At 52.0% G+C, this 17,976-nt stretch overlaps 1 protein-coding gene across 3 annotated transcripts in view; it reads left to right on the forward strand.

Moving 5' to 3' along the window:
• Positions 1-17,976, forward strand: part of LOC147710034 (H-2 class I histocompatibility antigen, Q7 alpha chain-like) — a 343,677-nt gene that overhangs the window by 107,648 nt on the left and 218,053 nt on the right. For 2 of the 3 annotated variants that reach the window (XR_015295837.1, XM_086920698.1), the window contains exon 3: positions 973-1,245. The exons of the other annotated variant lie outside the window; for it this stretch is intronic. Coding sequence is in view for 1 of the 2 variants with exons in the window: in XM_086920698.1 (XP_086776824.1) it covers positions 973-1,245 (273 nt within the window). In the remaining variant the exon portion in view is untranslated. The remainder of the gene's footprint in view (positions 1-972; positions 1,246-17,976) is intronic. 3 annotated transcript variants of the gene reach the window in all.

Consider the following 17,976-nt stretch of genomic DNA (forward strand, 5'->3'; position numbering starts at 1 on the left):
GCAGCTCCTGGTCACGAACGGCCGCTTTGGAGGGTGTTTCTGGCCCCGGGCCGCGACGGTGATTTGGCGGCAATAGATTTTCGGGGCCCCAGGTCGCGGTTAGACCGTTTCTAACCAGCAGATCAACAGGGGGGATCCTGGGCGCAGGGAAACACCGCGGGCCTCGTTTCACCCCTGAATCTGTGCCAGCAGCAAGCACGGCCCGGCCGGACCAGACACGGGGGCGTTCCCGGCGTCGCGTGACGTCGGCAAAAGCCAAAGAATCTCGGGAACGCCCCCGTGTCTGGTCCGGCATTGACGGACAGGCCCCTAGTCCAATGGCTAGGCTCCATTTATGGAGCTAGCCAATGAAACAGAGGGAGGGACTAAGAGTACACACTAAGAAACATAAGATTTCTCTGGAGGCGGAGCCTAATCGGCTCCGCTCCCCAGCGAAACCTAAAAACATGTGAGAGGTAGCAACCGTGTGTTACAAGGGCAAAGTGTTGTGTACTTCACTCAATGCTGCTCCCCTCAGGCCACTCTGTCTGCCCCCCCCCCCCCCCCCCTCCAGAGGGGGGCTCCCCTCGGGCGCAGTCTGTCTGCCCCACCCCCCGCCCTCCAGAGGGGGGGCTCCCCTCACTGTCTGTGCCTGGAGGAGTCTGCTCCCCCTCAGCCCCTCCCTCTCAGGTCTCCGCATGTTCCAGGGATGATCGGATGTGGGAAGGGGAGGGCGGTTCTGGAGCGCGCATGGGGGGGGGGTCGTCTCTCAGCCTCTGCCTAAGGGTGTCAAACCTCTCTCCCCCCAGCCCCTCACTCTCTTCCCCCCCCCCCCCCCCCAGGTCTCCACGTTATCCAGTGGATGTAAGGCTGTGAGCAGGGGGGATGGTTCTTGGGGCGCTGGTGGGGGTGGTAGTGTCTCCCCTCAGCCTGCAGGTGTCAGACCTCTCTCTCCCTCCCTCAGCCCCTCACTCTCCTCTCTTCCCCCCTCAGGTCTCCACATGCTCCAGTACATGTTCGGCTGTGAGCTCCGGGCGGACGCCTCTGTGGGGGGGTTCCTACAATACGCCTTCGACGGACACGACTTCATCAGCTTCGACAAGGACAGACAGACCTACACGGCGGCCACGGATGCGGCCAGGATCACACAGGACCGATGGAACTCGGAAAGGAGCATCGCCCAGCGAGATAAGGACTACCTGGAGGGGAGGTGCATCGAGGGTCTGAAGAAATACCTGAAGCTCGGGGCGGAGCGGCTGCAGACAGGTGGGTTATGGGGGTTTATGTGGCGCTTAATGCCCCCACCAGGCACTGACTCCTCTCAGTGCACAGGCACTGGCAGTGCTGTATGGCACTGCCCCCCCTCCCTCCCCGGAGCTAGGGGGGGCAGTGTTACACTGATACACTGAGGGGATTTGGTTTTCTTTTGTGCCCCTGCGAAGTCTGGTCTGCACCTCCCCCCGCCTGTTGTATGTGGGAGGTAAAGCGTTCCTGTGGGAGCTCTGTAGAGGCCCCACCTCTCACCAGCGTCATCTTGGCATTTTTATTGTTGCCTGAAAATTGCTGCAGCATACTTTTAAATCTTCAATCTACCCCACTCCATCCTTCCCACTCTACCCTAATCTACTCCACTCTACCGCAATCTACCCCACCCCACTCGATTCCACCCCAATCTACCCCAATCCAACCAATCTACCCCACCATACTCTACACAATTCAACTCCACTCTACCCGATTCTACCCCACCCCACCCCAATCTACTCTACTGCAACCTACCCCACTACACCCCATCTACCCCACTCCAGTCTAACACAATCTACCCCCACTCTACCCCACCCCAATCTACCCCACTCCACTCGATTCTACCCCACTCTACTGTCCTCTACCCCAATCTACCCCACCCCACTCTACCCGATTCTACTCCACTCCACTCTACCACACCATACCTCACTCTACCCCTCCCCAATCTACCCAACTCCACTCTACCTCACTCTACTCGATTCTACCCCACTGCACTCTACCGGATTCTACCCCACTCCCCTCTAATCTACCCCACTTCACTGCAATCAACCCCACTCTACCCGATTCCACCCCTATATACCCCTCCACTCTACCGCAATCTACCCCAGTCCACCCAATCTACCCCACTCCACTCTACTGCAACCTACCCCACTCCACCCCAATCTACCCCAATCCACCCAATCTACCCCACTCCACTCTACTGCAATCTACCCCACTCCACCCCAATCTACCCCAATCCAACCAATCTACCCCACCACACTCTACACAATTCTACTCCACTCTACTCAATTCTACCCCACCCCACCCCAATCTACTCTACTGCAACCTACCCCACTACACCCCATCTACCCCACACCAGTCTATCACAATCTACCCCCACTCTACCCCAACCCAATCTACCCCACTCCACTCGATTCTACCCCACTCTACTGCCCTCTACCCCAATCTACCCCACCCCACTCTACCCAATTCTACTCCACTCTACCCAATTCTACCCCACTCCACCCCAATCTACCCCACTCCACTCTACCACACTCTACCCCTCCCCAATCTACCCAACTCCACTCTACCTCACTCTACTCGATTCTACCCCACTGCACTCTACCGGATTCTACCCCACTCCCCTCTAATCTACCCCACTTCACTGCAATCAACCCCACTCTACCCGATTCCACCCCTATCTACCCCTCCACTCTACCGCAATCTACCCCAGTCCACCCAATCTACCCCACTCCACTCTACTGCAACCTACCCCACTCCACCCCAATCTACCCCAATCCACCCAATCTACCCCACTCCACTCTACTGCAATCTACCCCACTCCACCCCAATCTACCCCAATCCAACCAATCTACCCCACCACACTCTACACAATTCTACTCCACTCTACTCAATTCTACCCCACCCCACCCCAATCTACTCTACTGCAACCTACCCCACTACACCCCATCTACCCCACACCAGTCTATCACAATCTACCCCCACTCTACCCCAACCCAATCTACCCCACTCCACTCGATTCTACCCCACTCTACTGCCCTCTACCCCAATCTACCCCACCCCACTCTACCCAATTCTACTCCACTCTACCCAATTCTACCCCACTCCACCCCAATCTACCCCACTCCACTCTACCACACTCTACCCCTCCCCAATCTACCCAACTCCACTCTACCTCACTCTACTCGATTCTACCCCACTGCACTCTACCGGATTCTACCCCACTCCCCTCTAATCTACCCCACTTCACTGCAATCAACCCCACTCAACCCGATTCTACCCCACTCTTCCCGATTCTACCCAATTCCACCCGATTCTACCCCACTCTATCCCAATCTACTCGATTCTACCACATTCTACGCAAATCTACCCCACTCCACTCTACCGCAATCTATTCCACCTCATCCCAATTTACCCCACTCCACCCTATTATACCCAACTCCACTCTACCAAAATCTACCCTACCCCACCGCAATCTACTCCACTCCATCCTACCCACTCTAACTCACTCCACCCCACTCTACACCCCACTCAACTCTACCCCAATCTACCCCTCTCTACCTGACTACCTCACCCCAATCTACCCCACTCCACTGCACTGCACTCTACCCTACCTCACTCCACTCTACTGCAGTCTACCCCACTCGACCTCACTCCATCCTTACTATTCCACTCTATCCTAATCTACTGCACTCTACCGCAATCTACTCCACCCCACTCCACTCGATTCTACTCCACTCTACCCGATTCTACTCCACTCTACCCCTATCTACCCCCTCCACTCTACCACAATCTACCCCAATCAACCCCAACCCCACCATACTCTACTCAATTCTACACCACTCTATACCCGATTCTACCCCACTTTACCCAAATCTACCCGACTCTACTCTACCTGATTCTACCCAACTGCACTCTATCCCACTCCACCTCAGTCTACCCCATTCCACTCGATTCTACCCCACTCCATGCTACCCGATTCTACCCCCCTCCACTCTACCACAATTTACCCCAATCTACCCCCACCATACTCTACTGAATTCTACCCCACTCCACCCCAATCTACCCTACTCGACTCTACCACAATCTACCCCACTCTACCCCACCCCAATCTACCCAACTCCACTCTACCCCAATCTACCCCATTACACCTCAGTCTACCCCACCCCAATGTACCCGATTCTACCCCACTCTACCCGATTCTACCCCACCCTACTTCAATCTACCCAATTCTACCCCACCCTATCCCAATATACCCCACTCCACCCGATTTTAACCAACTCGGTAACAGGGCAAAATATTGAATTCAAAATATAGAATTACCCAAATATCGAAGTCAAAATATAGAATGGACAAAATATTGAATGGACAGAATATAGTGGTGAAAAATATCGAATTGAAGGTAAGTAATTTAATATTGAATAGCAATTTTTACCCCTACGCTATCCAGCGCTTTCCCTACTGTTGCACTCTCTGGAGTGGGAATAGTAATTTGTACCTTCCCGCTATCCAACGCTTTCATTACTGTTGCACTCTCTGGAGTGGGAATAGTAATTTTTACCCTCACGCTATCCAACGCTTTCCCTACTGTTGCATTCTCTGGAGTGGGAATAGTAATTTTTACCCCTACGCTATCCAACGCTTTCCCTACTGTTGCATTCTCTGGAGTGGGAATAGTAATTTTTACCCCTACGCTATCCAACGCTTTCCCTACTGTTGCACTCTCTGGAGTGGCAATAGTAATTTTTACCCTCACGCTATCCAACGCTTTCCCTACTGTTGCACTCTCTGGAGTGGGAATAGTAAATTTTACCCCTACGCTATCCAACGCTTTCCCTACTGTTGCACTCTCTGGAGTGGGAATAGTAATTTGTACCTTCCCGCTATCCAACCCTTTCACTACTGTTGCACTCTCTGGAGTGGGAATAGTAATTTTTACCCCTACTCTATCCAACGCTTTCCCTACTGTTGCACACTCTGGAGTGGGAATAGTAATTTTTACCCTCACGCTATCCAACTCTTTCCCTACTGGTGCACACTCTGGAGTGGGAATAGTCATTTTTACCCCTACGCTATCGAACGCTTTCCCTACTGTTGCACTCTCTGGAGTGGGAATAGTAATTTGTACCTTCCCGCTATCCAACGCTTTCCCGACTGTTGCACTCTCTGGAGTGGGAATAGTAAATTTTACCCCTGAACTATCGAACGCTTTCCCTACTGTTGCACTCACTGGAATGGTAATAGTAAATGTTATATTTATTATTTCATTAATTTTAAATTACTTTTAAGACATTTTAAAAAAATCTGTATTTTGACTATATTTTTTAAAACTATATTTTTGATTCGATATTTTTGTACTTACCTGTTTGTAGATTGGAATTCGATATTTTTGCATTCTATAGTTTTTTCTTCGATATTTTGGTAATTCTATATTTGTGAATTTGATATTATGTCAGTGATCCACCCAACTCCACTCTACCAAAATCTACCCTACCCCACCCCAATCTACTCCACTCCATCCTAGCCATTCTACCTTACTCCACCCCACTCTACCCCACTCTACCTGACTACCTCACCCCAATCTACCTCACTCCACTGCACCGCTTTCTACCCTACTTCACTCCACTCGATTCTATCCCACTCCAATCTACCCCACTTCACCGCAATCTACCCCACTCTACCCAATTCTACCCCACTGTACCCCATTCTACCCGAATCTACCCCACTCTACCCGATTCTACCCCACTCCACTCTATCCCACTCCACTGTACCGCAATCTACCCCACTCCACTGTACCGCAATCTACCCCACTCCACCCCAATCAACCCCACTCCACCCGATTGTACCCACCTCTACTCTGCCACAATCTACCCTACCCCATCTCAATCTACTCCACTCCATCCTAGCCACTCTACCTCACTCCACCCCACTCTACCCCACTCCACTCTACTGCAATCTACCCCACTCCACTCTACCCCACTCCAGTCTTCCCCATTCTACTCAACCCCCTCTCCATTTTATCCCACTCTAAGCTAAAGGACAGTCGGATGTCGACCCACATTGAGACGACATTTAACAGGTAGAATTTTCGACTATAGCTTGGAGTTTCCATCTCTGCCCCAGCAAGACCCTATATCAGAGTCAATTCTAGATGTACATCTCAGTAGTAACTGTAGGTCTGATACTACACGCATCGTGGATCACACAGTAGATATGGCAGATCACGGCTGCCCCTGTCTGTTCTTAGGATAGACCACAAACAAACTGTTCGCCTGAATGAATTCTCTAGAAAATTCCCCTGCCTCAGTTAATAATGTGGTGTATGTGGGGGTTACAAAACTTCACAAAAACAGAGATAGTAAATAGAGGAAACATTCATTAATGAAGCCGCCAACTGGGCGAGGGGGGTCAGACACTGGTATTCAGTTACACGGAAAGACATCCAGGAGCGCAGAGACTGAGGGACCCCCAGCGTCCATGTGACTACATCACATACAACTCTCAAATGAGGAACCTGCTGATGGCTTCATTAGCGTTGAGTACAGAAGATTTCCTCCCTCGTGCACAGGCGTAGAGACTCAACACCTCCTGCTTGTGCACAATATACCCAGCTATCGAGGACCCTTATAGGAGACTCTACACCTTCTGCAATGTGCACAGTACACCCAGCCATTGAGGACCTTTATAAGAAACTCAACACCTTCTGCCTTGTGCACAATACACCAAACCTTCGAGGACCTTTATAGGAGACTCAACACCTTCTGCCTTGTGCTCAATACACCAAGCCATCGAGGACCCTAATAGGAGCCTCAACACCTTCTCCCTTGTGCGCAATACACCAATCCATCGAGGACCCTTATAGGAGACTCAACACCTTCTGCCTTGTGCACAATAAACCGAGCCATCGAGGACCCTTATAGGAGTCTCAGCACCTTCTGCCTTGTGCACAATATACCCTGCTATCGAGGACCCTTATAGGAGACTCTACACCTTCTGCAATGTGCACAGTACACCCAGCCATTGAGGACCTTTATAAGAAACTCAACACCTTCTGCCTTGTGCACAATACACCAAACCTTCGAGGACCTTTATAGGAGACTCAACACCTTCTGCCTTGTGCTCAATACACCAAGCCATCGAGGACCCTAATAGGAGCCTCAACACCTTCTGCCTTGTGCGCAATACACCAATCCATCGAGGACCCTTATAGGAGCCTCAACACCTTCTTCCTTGTGCGCAATACACCAAGCATTCGAGGACCTTTATAGGAGACTCAACACCTTCTGCCTTGTGCTCAATACACCAAGCCATCGAGGACCCTAATAGGAGCCTCAACACCTTCTGCCTTGTGCTCAATACACCAATCCATCGAGGACCCTTATAGGAGCCTCAACACCTTCTTCCTTGTGCGCAATACACCAAGCATTCGAGGACCCTAATTGTAGACTCAACACCTCCTGCCTTTTGCACAACACACCAAGCCATCGAGGACCCTTATAGGAGACTCAACACCTTCTTCCTTGTGCGCAATACACCAAGCCATTGAGGACCCTTATAGGAGCATCAACACCTTCTGCTTGTGCACAATACACCAAGCCATTGAGGACACTTATAGGAGACTCAACACCTTCTGCCTTGTGCACAATACACCAAGCCTTCGAGGACCCTTAAAGGAGACTCGACACCTTCTGCCTTGTGCGCAATACACCAAGCCATCGGGGACCCTTATAGGAGACTAAAAACCTCCTGCCTTGTGCGCATTACACCAAGCCATCGGGGACCCTTATAGGAGACTCAACACCTTCTTCCTTGTGCGCAATACACCAAGCCATTGAGGACCCTTATAGGAGCATCAACACCTTCTGCTTGTGCACAATACACCAAGCCATCGAGGACACTTATAGGAGACTCAACACCTTCTGCCTTGTGCACAATACACCAAGCCTTCGAGGACCCTTAAAGGAGACTCGACACCTTCTGCCTTGTGCGCAATACACCAAGCCATCGAGGACCCTTATAGGAGACTCAACACCTTCTGCAATGTGCACAGAACACCCAGCCATTGAGGACCCTTAACCACATCGATGCTTATGACGGAACCGCTCCGTCATCAGCCGCGGTGGCGCTGTGCTGATGACGGAGTCGTTCCGTCATGGCCCGCCCGACGGGCCTGCGCAGCACTGATTTCGCGCCTGCGTGGCGAGTTCTATTGAGCGGGCAGGGCCATGACGGAACTGCTCCGTCATTAGCACAGCTCACCCGAGTCTGGTGACGGAGCGGTTCCGTGACCAGCGTGTGAGCGCCGCGTGGCCCCCCCGCCCCCTTAGTGCTGCGGCGGAATAGCTGCAGCAGCGAAGGTGCTAGAGGAGACTCAACACCTTCTGCCTTGTGCGCAATACACCAAGCCATCAAGGTCCCTTAGAGGAGACTGAGGTCAGTGAGAGTATCTCACACTTGTGATTTCATCTGATCGCTTCCCAATCTATCGGATCCATGGATTAAACCATCAGATGAACCACACTGGTTTCGATAGAAGATAAAGTTTAATATTGGCCATCAGCCATGTGACCCCCAGTGTCAGCATCCATCGTCCTTGAAACACTGAAGACTTAAAGGTGTCTCTCCAGGTATTTCTGGTTATATATTTACTTGTGCCTCAAGGCCAGTGGAGCACTGCGTGTTGCAAGAGTGAGTCAGTGGAGCCAGTACTGTTAACATGCACCTCTTATACACTTATAACATCAATGCGCTACCTTACAATGTCATGGGCTGGCGCCAAGTCTAGCGATCCATATTGTTGCAGGGTCTTATCCAGTTATAATATCTGCCTGTTTCAGGAAGTGTAGTGTCTAGAGTCAGTCTTTATCTAGGGGTATACCACCTTTAGTACACCTGCGGTTTTGCAGAGTGAATCTTTTCTGGATTCACTATGCTGGTCATTATTCTGCCATCTAGTGGTTGAGTCTGTAATTGTAGTATTTCTTCTCTTTTTTTTTCTCGTGGCCTGGTGGGCGTCGACATACCACCGCTTGATGTCCTTCTGTGATGTCGATGTGCTTCCTCCAGAAGGTCCCACCTTTGGTCGCCATTTTCAGATTCTTTTTTTCCACCATTGGATCTGGATCGAGACGGAAGGAGCTCAAGAACTTTGGAGAGAAGAATCCACAAAAATATCAGGAAAACTGCTTTATCGACACACTGGCCTTCGAGGCGGTTAACCGGACGCAGAGAAGTGGGAAAACACCAGAGCTTCTACGCCCGACGGAGAATGCGCACACAGGGGGCTCCCTGGGTGTGGTAATGGACAGGATACCATTCAAGTACTGCGACAATTGCCACCACAAGTACGCACAGAAGGATCAGCATCCGGTCTGTAACGTTTGCCTGCCGCTTGACCACTGAAGTGAAGATTGCAACCCGTGCTCAGCTTTCGCCCCGAAGACCTTAAGGGTGAGGGAGAGACACAGAAGTGCGAATTATAACATGCAGGGTCAAGGACCACCACCACCGTTTCGAGACTTGGGCCCCCCAGCGAGGAAGAGGACAACATCTCCGAAGGGCCCAAAGGCGAGGAGGACCCGCACTTCCAAGTCGTCGACGTTGAAAAGAAAACTCCAAAGGAGGTAAGGGAAACATCTACCCCCTAAACAGTCGGCCCACCCACGAAAGAGCGACTCTAAGTCCTGAAACAGCCTCGGCGTCAAAACATTGGATGACCGCAAGTGTGTCTAAGTACAAACATTCAGTCGGTTCCTTTGAGAAGGACTCCCAGATGGCGAAAACCCTTTATAAGACAAAGTCATCGCAGAGCAGTCACAAAAAAAGAGTCCTCGACGTCGAAAAAAGAAGGGGTGAAACAAGCTTTGACTTCGAAGTCGAGAAGCTCCAAGAAAAAGCCCGAAAATCTTGACGCCGAAGCACAAGCGTCAGAGCTAGAAGAGAAGAGACAGAGGCTCGAAGCCGAAATGGCTAGTATCTTGCAACGCAAGAAAGATTTCAACAAAACAATGAAGAAATTGAAAATTCAGCTGAAAAACTTCTGCACAGTCCGTTACATACATTGAAGAACTACAGATACCTACAACACCAAGAGGAGGAAGAAGAGTACTACTTCGAGGCTGAGGGAGAACTCGACGCAGACTCTCCAGAAGAAAAGGTAGACTCATACCCTTTGAGGCCCTCACCACCCGATGACATTAGGATCTACAATCAGGTGATAAAGCAGACCGCAGACACTTATGGAGTGCAGCTGGAGGAGGAAAAACTACAATCCTGTTTTCTCCTATAGACCTTGCTACCGACACTGACCAGGAATGAATTCCTTCCCATGTTATAAAGTGTGATGGACTCGGGAAAGGAAGGCTTCAAAGAACCTGCACCATGAAAGGCTGTAACACCAAGGGGTGAGAAGAAATACAAACACTCCTCCAAAGACCCTCCGTACATCAGGGGTTCAGTACCTGCAGACTCTATAATAGCTTCCACAGCCAAGAAAAGGGCTAAAGCACCCACTAATGTCGGACCACCGCCAGACAAGGAGAGCAAGAGAATGGATCTCAAGAAGAAAGATGGAACAGAGCGCCACAATTCAGTGGAGCATAGCAAAGTTGAATGCATTGATCAATAGGCATGAATATCAGCACTGGGAGGAAGTAGGTGAACTGCAGAAACATCTGCCAGATCCGTTCCAGAGAAGGGCAAGCCCCTGGGTGGAAGAGGGAAAGAACATGGCTAATACATGTTTAAAATCAGCCCTAGATGCTGCTGAGACATCAAGCAGGCAAAAGTTGATCAGGGTGACCGAGAGAAGACACGCCTGGCTAAGAATCTCTGGGTTCAAAGCAGAGGTACAGAGCAACATTTTAAACACCCCGTTCAATGGTGAACACTGTTCGGAACAGCTATGGACGATAAGTTAAACCAGTTAAAAAAGGAGAATGAAACTGCAAGGTCCATGCGGGCACTACAATTCAGAGGTATGTGTAGGGGGCACCATCACGGAGAGCAGCAGGCAGAGGTATCCACTAGGCAGTAGCCTCACACCAAACCTTTTAACAAGGTTACCAACGAGGGAACCAGGGCCAGCAACAGGGTCAACAACAACAAGGTTGGCAATATCAACACGGAACACAATCCTTTCGAGGGCGCACTTGAGGAAGAGGCCAACAGCACAGAGGGGGACAGCCACCCACCTCCAAGTGACTGCACTGCAAAGTTTGCGCACACTCTAACAAGACCTCAGGTCAAGCCTTACAAGAAGCACCGCACGCTCACCCGGCAAGGAGAAGGGAGCAACAGTGGCTTTCCTAGCAAACACACCTATCCAAGACATTTGCCAAGAAGCAACATGGTCTCCAGTGCACACATTCACAAAGCACTACTGCGTGGATATTGAGATGAATAAGGAAGCACAAGTAGGACGAAGAGTCTTACAACATATTTTCACAAACCAGCGCTCATCTTCCACCCAGCCACAACAAAACTAGCAAACCGCTACAAAGTCTATGCACAGCATCGTGAATCCAGAAAACATTCATACTGCAACACATATAGTTTCTTACCTGTCAGTGTAGTTTTGCAGCTTGAAGAATTTTCTGGATTCACTAGCGAACAACACAGGAGGAGGAAAAAAACAAAAAGAATCCAAAGATGGCTACCAAAGGTGGAAGATTCCGGAGGAAGCACATCAGCATCACAGAAGGACACCAAATGAAAAAAAAAAAGAATACTACAATTCCGGACCCAACCACTAGATTGAGGAATAATTACCCAACCACTAGATGGCGGCATAATGCACAGCACAGTGAATCCAGAAAATTCTTCAAGCTGCAAAACTACACCAACAGGTAAGAAACTATACGTTCCATCTTCCAGAGGCGTGGTGCCTGGAGCCAGTCTTTATCCAGGGGTAAATCACCTTTAGTACACCTGTGGTCCCCTCTTACAGAGGCGTGGTGCCTGGAGCCAGTCTTTATCCAGGGGTACACCACCTTTAGTACACCTGTGGTCCCCTCTTACAGAGGCTTGGTGCCTGGAGCCAGTCTTTATCCGGGGGTACACCACCTTTAGTACACCTGTAGTCCCCTCTTACAGAGGCGTGGTGCCTGGAGCCAGTCTTTATCCAGTGGTACACCACCTTTAGTACACCTGTGGTCCCCTCTTACAGAGGCTTGGTGCCTGGAGCCAGTCTTTATCTGGGGGTACACCCCCTTTAGTACACCTACGATCCCATCTTAGAGGCGTGCTGCCTGGAGCCAGTTTTTATCCAGTGGTACACCACCTTTAGTACATCTGCGGTCCTATCTTCCAGAGGCGTGGTGCCTGGAGCCAGTCTTTATCCAGGGGAACACCACCTTTAGTACACCTGTGGACCCCTTGTGCAGAGGTGTGGTGCCCGGAGCCAGTCTTTATCCGGGGGTACACCACCTTTAGTACACCTGCGGTCCCATCTTACAGAGGCGTGGTGCCTGGAGTCACTCTATATCCAGGGGTACACCACCTTTAGTACACCTGTGGTCCCCTCTTACAGAGACGTGGTGCCTGGAGCCAGTCTTTATCCAGGGGTACACCCCCTTTAGTAAACCTGCGGTCCCCTCTTATTGAGGCGTGGTGCCTGGAGCCAGTCTTTATCCAGGGGTACACCACCTTTAGTACACATTTGATCCCATCCTGCAGAGGTGTGGTGCCTGGAAGCAGTCTTTATCCAGGGGTACACCCCCTACACCCCCTTTAGTACAAAAACGGTCCCATCTTAGAGGCGTGCTGCCTGGAGCCAGTTTTTATCCAGTGGTACACCACCTTTAGTACACCTGCGGTCCCATCTTACAGAGGTGTGGTGCCTAGAGCCAGTCTTTATCCACGGGTACACCACCTTTAGTACACCTGTGATCCCCTCTTACAGAGGCGTGGTGCCTGGAGCCAGTCTTTATCCAGGGGTACACAACCTTTAGTACACCTGGGGTCCCCTCTTACAGAGGCGTGGTGCCTGGAGCCAGTTTTTATCCAGTGGTACACCACCTTTAGTACATCTGCGGTCCTATCTTCCAGAGGCGTGGTGCCTGGAGCCAGTCTTTATCCAGGGGTACACCACCTTTAGTACACCTGTGGACCCCTTGTGCAGAGGTCTGGTGCCCGGAGCCAGTCTTTATCCGGGGGTACACCACCTTTAGTACACCTGCGGTCCCATCTTACAGAGGCGTGGTGCCTGGAATCACTCTTTATCCAGGGGTACACAACCTTTAGTACACCTGTGGTCCCATCTTACAGAGGCGTGGTGCCTGGAGCCAGTCTTTATCCAGGGGTACAACACCTTTAGTACACGTGCGACCCCATCTTATAGAGGCATGGTGTCCGGAGCCAGTCTTTATCCAGTGGTACACCACCTTTAGTACACCTGTGGACCCCTTGTGCAAAGGTGTGGTGCCCGGAGCCAGTCTTTATCCAGGGGTACACCACCTTTTGTACACCTGTGGTCCCCTCTTACAGAGGCGCAGTGCCTGGAGCCAGTCTTTATCCAGGGGTACGCCACCTTTAGTACACCTGCGGTCCCCTCTTACAGAGGCTTGGTGCCTGGAGCCAGTCTTTATCCAGGGGTACACAACCTTTAGTTCACCTGGGGTCCCCTCTTACAGAGGCGTGGTGCCTGGAGCAAGTCTTTATCCAGGGGTACACAACCTTTAGTACACCTGGGGTCCCCTCTTACAGAGGCGTGGTGCCTGGAGCCAGCCTTTATCCAGGGGTACACCACCTTTAGTACACCTGCAGTCCCCTCTTACAGAGGCGTGGTGTCTGGAGCCAGTCTTTATTAAGGGGTACACCACCTTTAGTACACCTGTGGTCCCATCTTACAGAGGCGTGGTGCCTGGAGCCAGCCTTTATCCAGGGGTACACCACCTTTAGTACACTTGCAGTCCCCTCTTACAGAGGCGTGGTGCCTGGAACCAGCCTTTATCCACGGGTACACCACCTTTAGTACACCTGTGGTACCCTCTTACAGAGGCGTGGTGTCTGGAGCCAGTCTTTATCCAGGGGTACACCACCTTTAGTACACCTGGGGTTCCCTCTTACAGGGGCGTGGTGCCTGGAGCCAGTCTTTATCCAGGGGTACACCACCTTTAGTGCACCTGTGGTCCCCTCTTATAGAGGCTTGGTGCCTGGAGCCAGTCTTTATCCAGTGGTTCACCTCCTTTAGTACACCTGGGGTCCCCTCTTACAGGGGTGTGGTGCCTGGAGCCAGTCTTTATCCAGGGGTACACAACCTTCAGTACACATGGGGTCCCCTCTTACAGAAGCGTGGTGTCTGGAGCCAGTCTTTATTAAGGGGTACACCACCTTTAGTACACCTGCGGTCCCATCTTACAGAGGCGTGGTGCCTGGAGCCAGCCTTTATCCAGGGGTACACCACCTTTAGTACACCTGCAGTCCCCTCTTACAGAGGCGTGGTGCCTGGAGCCAGCCTTTATCCACGGGTACACCACCTTTAGTACACCTGTGGTACCCTCTTACAGAGGCGTGGTGTCTGGAGCCAGTCTTTATCCAGGGGTACACCACCTTTAGTACACCTGTGGTCCCCTCTTACAGAGGCTTGGTGCCTGGAGCCAGTCTTTATCCAGTGGTACACCTCCTTTAGTACACCTGGGGTCCCCTCTTACAGGGGTGTGGTGCCTGGAGCCAGTCTTTATCCAGGGGTACACAACCTTTAGTACACCTGGGGTCCCCTCTTATAGGGGTGTAGTGCCTGGAACCGGTCTTTATCCGAGGGTACACCACCTTTAGTACACCTGTGTTCCCCTCTTACAGAGGCGTGGTGCCTGGAGCCAGTCTTTATCCAGGGGTACACAACCTTTAGTACACCTGCGGTCCCCTCTTACAGAAGCGTGGGGACTGGGGCCAGTCTTCATCCAGGGGTACCCCACCTTTAGTACACCTCCGGTCCCCTCTTACAGAGGTGTGGTGCCTGGAGCCAGTCTTTATCCAAGGGTACACCACCTTTTGTGCATCTGCCGCACCCTCTTACAGAGGCGTAGAGCCTGGAGCCAGTCTTTATCTGGGGGTGCACCACCTTTAGTACACCTGTTGTCACATCTTGCAGAGGCGTGGTGCTTGGAGGCAGTCTTTATCCAGAGGTACACCACCTTTAGTACACCTGCGATTCCATCTTACAGAGGCATGGTGCCTGGAGCCAGTCTTTATCCAGGGGTACACGACGTTTAGTTCACCTGTGGTCCCCTCTTACAGAGGCTTGGTGCCTGGAGCCAGTCTTTATCCAGGGGTACACCCCTTTAGTACACCTGCGGTCACATCTTACAGCGGTGTGGTGCTGGGAGCCAGTCTTTATCCAGGGGGACACCACCTTTAGTACACCTGTTGTCACATCTTGCAGAGGGGTGGTGCTTGGAGCCAGTCTTCATCCAGGGGTGCACCACCTTTAGTACACCTGCAGTCCCCTCTTACAGAGGCGTGGTGTCCGGAGCCAGTCTTTATCCAGGGGTACACCACCTTTAGTACACCTGCGACCCCATCTTATAGAGGCATGGTGTCCGGAGCCAGTCTTTATCCAGGGGTACACCACCTTTAGTACACCTGCGGTCCCCTCTTACAGAAGCGTGGGGACTGGAGCCAGTCTTCATCCAGGGGTGCACCATCTTTAGTACACCTGTGGTCCCCTCTTACCGAGGCGTGGTGCCTGGAGCCAGTCTTTATCCAGGGGTCCACCTCCTTTAGTACACCTGCGGTCCCATCTTACAGAGGCGTGGTGCCTGGAGCCAGTCTTTATCCAGGGGTCCACCACCTTTAGTACACCTGCGGTCCCCTCTTACAGAGGTGTGGTGCCTGGAGCCAGTCTTTATCCAGGGGTACACAACCTTTAGTACACCTGGGGTCCCCTCTTACTGGGGTGTGGTGCCTGGAGCCAGTCTTTATCCAGTGGTACACCACCTTTAGTACACCTGCGGTCCCCTCTTACAGAAGCGTGGGGACTGGAGCCAGTCTTCATCCAGGGGTGCACCACCTTTAGTACACCTGGGGTCCCCTCTTACAGAGGCATGGTGCCTGGAGCCAGTCTTTATCCAGGGGTACACCACCTTTAGTACACCTGGGGTCCCCTCTTACAGAGACATGGTGCCTGGAGCCAGTCTTTATCCAGGGGTACACCACCTTTAGTACACCTGGGGTCCCCTCTTACAGAGGCATCGTGCCTGGAGCCAGTCTTTATCCAGGGGTACACCACCTTTAGTACACCTGTGGTCCCCTCTTACAGAGGCTTGGTGCCTGGAGCCAGTCTTTATCCAGGGGTACACCACCTTTAGTACACCTGGGGTCCCCTCTTACAGAGGCGTGGTGCCTGGAGCCAGTCTTTATACAGGGGTACACCACCTTTAGTACACCTGTGGTCCCCTCTTACAGAGGCTTGGTGCCTGGAGCCAGTCTTTATCCAGGGGTACACCACCTTTAGTACACCTGCGATCCCCTCTTACAGAAGCGTGGGGACTGGAGCCAGTCTTCATCCAGGGGTACACCACCTTTAGTACACCTGTGGTCCCCTCTTACAGAGGCTTGGTGCCTGGAGCCAGTCTTTATCCAGTGGTACACCACCTTTAGTACACCTGCGGTCCCATCTTACAAAGGCGTGGTGCCTGGAGCCAGTCTTTATCCAGTGGTCCACCACCTTTAGTACACCTGCGGTCCCATCTGACAGAGGCGTGGTGCCTGGAGCCAGTCTTTATCCAGGGGTACACCACCTTTAGTACACCTGCGGTCCCATCTTACAGAGGCTTGGTGCCTGGAGCCAGTCTTTATCCAGTGGTACACCACCTTTAGTACACCTGCGACCCCATCTTATAGAGGCATGGTGCCTGGAGCCAGTCTTTATCCAGGGGTACATCACCTTTAGTACACCTGCGACCCCATCTTATAGAGGCATGGTGCCTGGAGCCAGTCTTCATCCAGGGGTACACCACCTTTAGTACACCTGCGGTCCCCTCTTACAGAAGCGTGGGGACTGGAGCCAGTCTTCATCCAGGGGTGCACCATCTTTAGTACACCTGCGGTCCCCTCTTACAGAGGCATGGTGCCTGGAGCCAGTCTTTATCCAGGGGTACACAACCTTTAGTACACCTGGGGTCCCCTCTTACAGGGGTGTGGTGCCTGGAGCCAGTCTTTATCCACGGGTACACCACCTTTAGTACACCTGGGGTCCCCTCTTACAGAGGCATGGTGGCTGGAGCCAGTCTTTATCCAGGGGTACACCACCTTTAGTACACCTGTGGTCCCCTCTTACAGAGGTGTGGTGCCTGGAGCCAGTCTTCATCCAGGGGTACACCACATTTACTACACCTGCGGTCCCCTCTTACAGAGGCGCAGTGCCTGGAGCCAGTCTTTATCCAGGGGTACGCCACCTTTAGTACACCTGCGGTCCCCTCTTACAGAGGCGTGGTGCCTGGAGCCAGTCTTTATCCAGGGGTACACCACCTTTAGTACACCTGGGGTCCCCTCTTACAGAGGCGTGGTGCCTGGAGCCAGTCTTTATCCAGGGGTACACCACCTTTAGTACACCTGTGGTCCCCTCTTACAGAGACTTGGTGCCTGGAGCCAGTCTTTATCCAGGGGTACACCACCTTTAGTACACCTGTGGTCCCCTCTTACAGAGTCTTGGTGCCTGGAGCCAGTCTTTATCCAGGGGTACACCACCTTTAGTACACCTGTGGTCCCCTCTTACAGAAGCGTGGGGACTGGAGCCAGTCTTCATCCAAGGGTACACCACATTTACTACACCTGCGGTCCCCTCTTACAGAGGCATGGTGCCTGGAGCCAGTCTTTATCCAGAGGTACACCACCTTTAGTACACCTGCGATTCCATCTTACAGAGGCATGGTGCCTGGAGCCAGTCTTTATCCAGGGGTACACCACGTTTAGTTCACCTGTGGTCCCCTCTTACAGAGGCTTGGTGCCTGGAGCCAGTCTTTATCCAGGGGTACA

This window comes from Lissotriton vulgaris, chromosome 5 (genome assembly GCF_964263255.1).
Source record: "Lissotriton vulgaris chromosome 5, aLisVul1.2, whole genome shotgun sequence".
NCBI classification, from domain to species: domain Eukaryota; kingdom Metazoa; phylum Chordata; class Amphibia; order Caudata; family Salamandridae; genus Lissotriton; species Lissotriton vulgaris.